A 698-nucleotide genomic window follows, 5' to 3' on the forward strand; every position below is an offset into this window, starting at 1 on the left:
ATGGAGTTCACGGAAGCTGAGAGCAACATGAATGATTTGGTCTCTGAGTACCAGCAGTATCAGGATGCAACTGCTGATGAGGAAGGGGAGTACGAAGAGGAAGAGGGTTATGAGGAGGATGCTTAAAGACAGCACTGCCATCTGAAATAGTGGTGTTTGGTAAATGAAATTGTGATTTTGTTGTGTTTGAATATTTCTAGTATGTGGGATTGCTTTGTTTCTATGTTGGATCCCAGTCTTTGGGTCTGCTCTTTGCTTTAGCTTTGTTATTCTCACAGTTTGCTGGTTTATTTTGGATTCATGTTATCTTGAAGTAGTATATGCTAAAATGCGTCATTATTGGCTGTTTTCTATTTCTGTGTGTGACAATTATAGAATTTTGCAGCACAGATCAACTGTTGAACTTGTCCTATACTCGCTGAGCTCTAATAGATGCTCTGCAAGCCTTATGCCCAATTAGCTACTGTATATATAGCATGCATTTGTAGTTCAATTAGCAACATGCATTCAACACAGACCTTGAGTTGCCTGTAATTTTGTGCATTTTTTTAAATTATTATCTGGTGGGAAAGGGACATTTGAACCGTTCCTGATATACACAATAAGCTTCAAATTTGGTCATGAGCTTATGTTTTCCATTTTTTGCCCTTGGAAAATAGTCATTTATTTGTTTCGATAAGTGGTTTCTGCATTTAGAC

The 698-nt window shown here is 37.7% G+C and overlaps 1 protein-coding gene across 1 annotated transcript in view; it reads left to right on the plus strand.

Moving 5' to 3' along the window:
- The window catches only part of LOC114282149 (tubulin beta-2 chain), a 3,273-nt gene extending 2,920 nt beyond the window's left edge, over nucleotides 1-353 (plus strand). The window contains exon 3 of the mRNA XM_028224796.2: nucleotides 1-353. This exon is cut by the window's left edge and continues 551 nt beyond it. Within this exon, the coding sequence (XP_028080597.1) occupies nucleotides 1-126 (126 nt within the window). The 3' untranslated portion in view covers nucleotides 127-353.
- The last annotated feature ends 345 nt before the right edge of the window (nucleotides 354-698 follow it).

The sequence above is a fragment of the Camellia sinensis genome, chromosome 13 (assembly GCF_055761805.1).
Source record: "Camellia sinensis isolate YWXY chromosome 13, ASM5576180v1, whole genome shotgun sequence".
In the NCBI taxonomy this organism is placed as follows: Eukaryota; Viridiplantae; Streptophyta; class Magnoliopsida; order Ericales; family Theaceae; genus Camellia; species Camellia sinensis.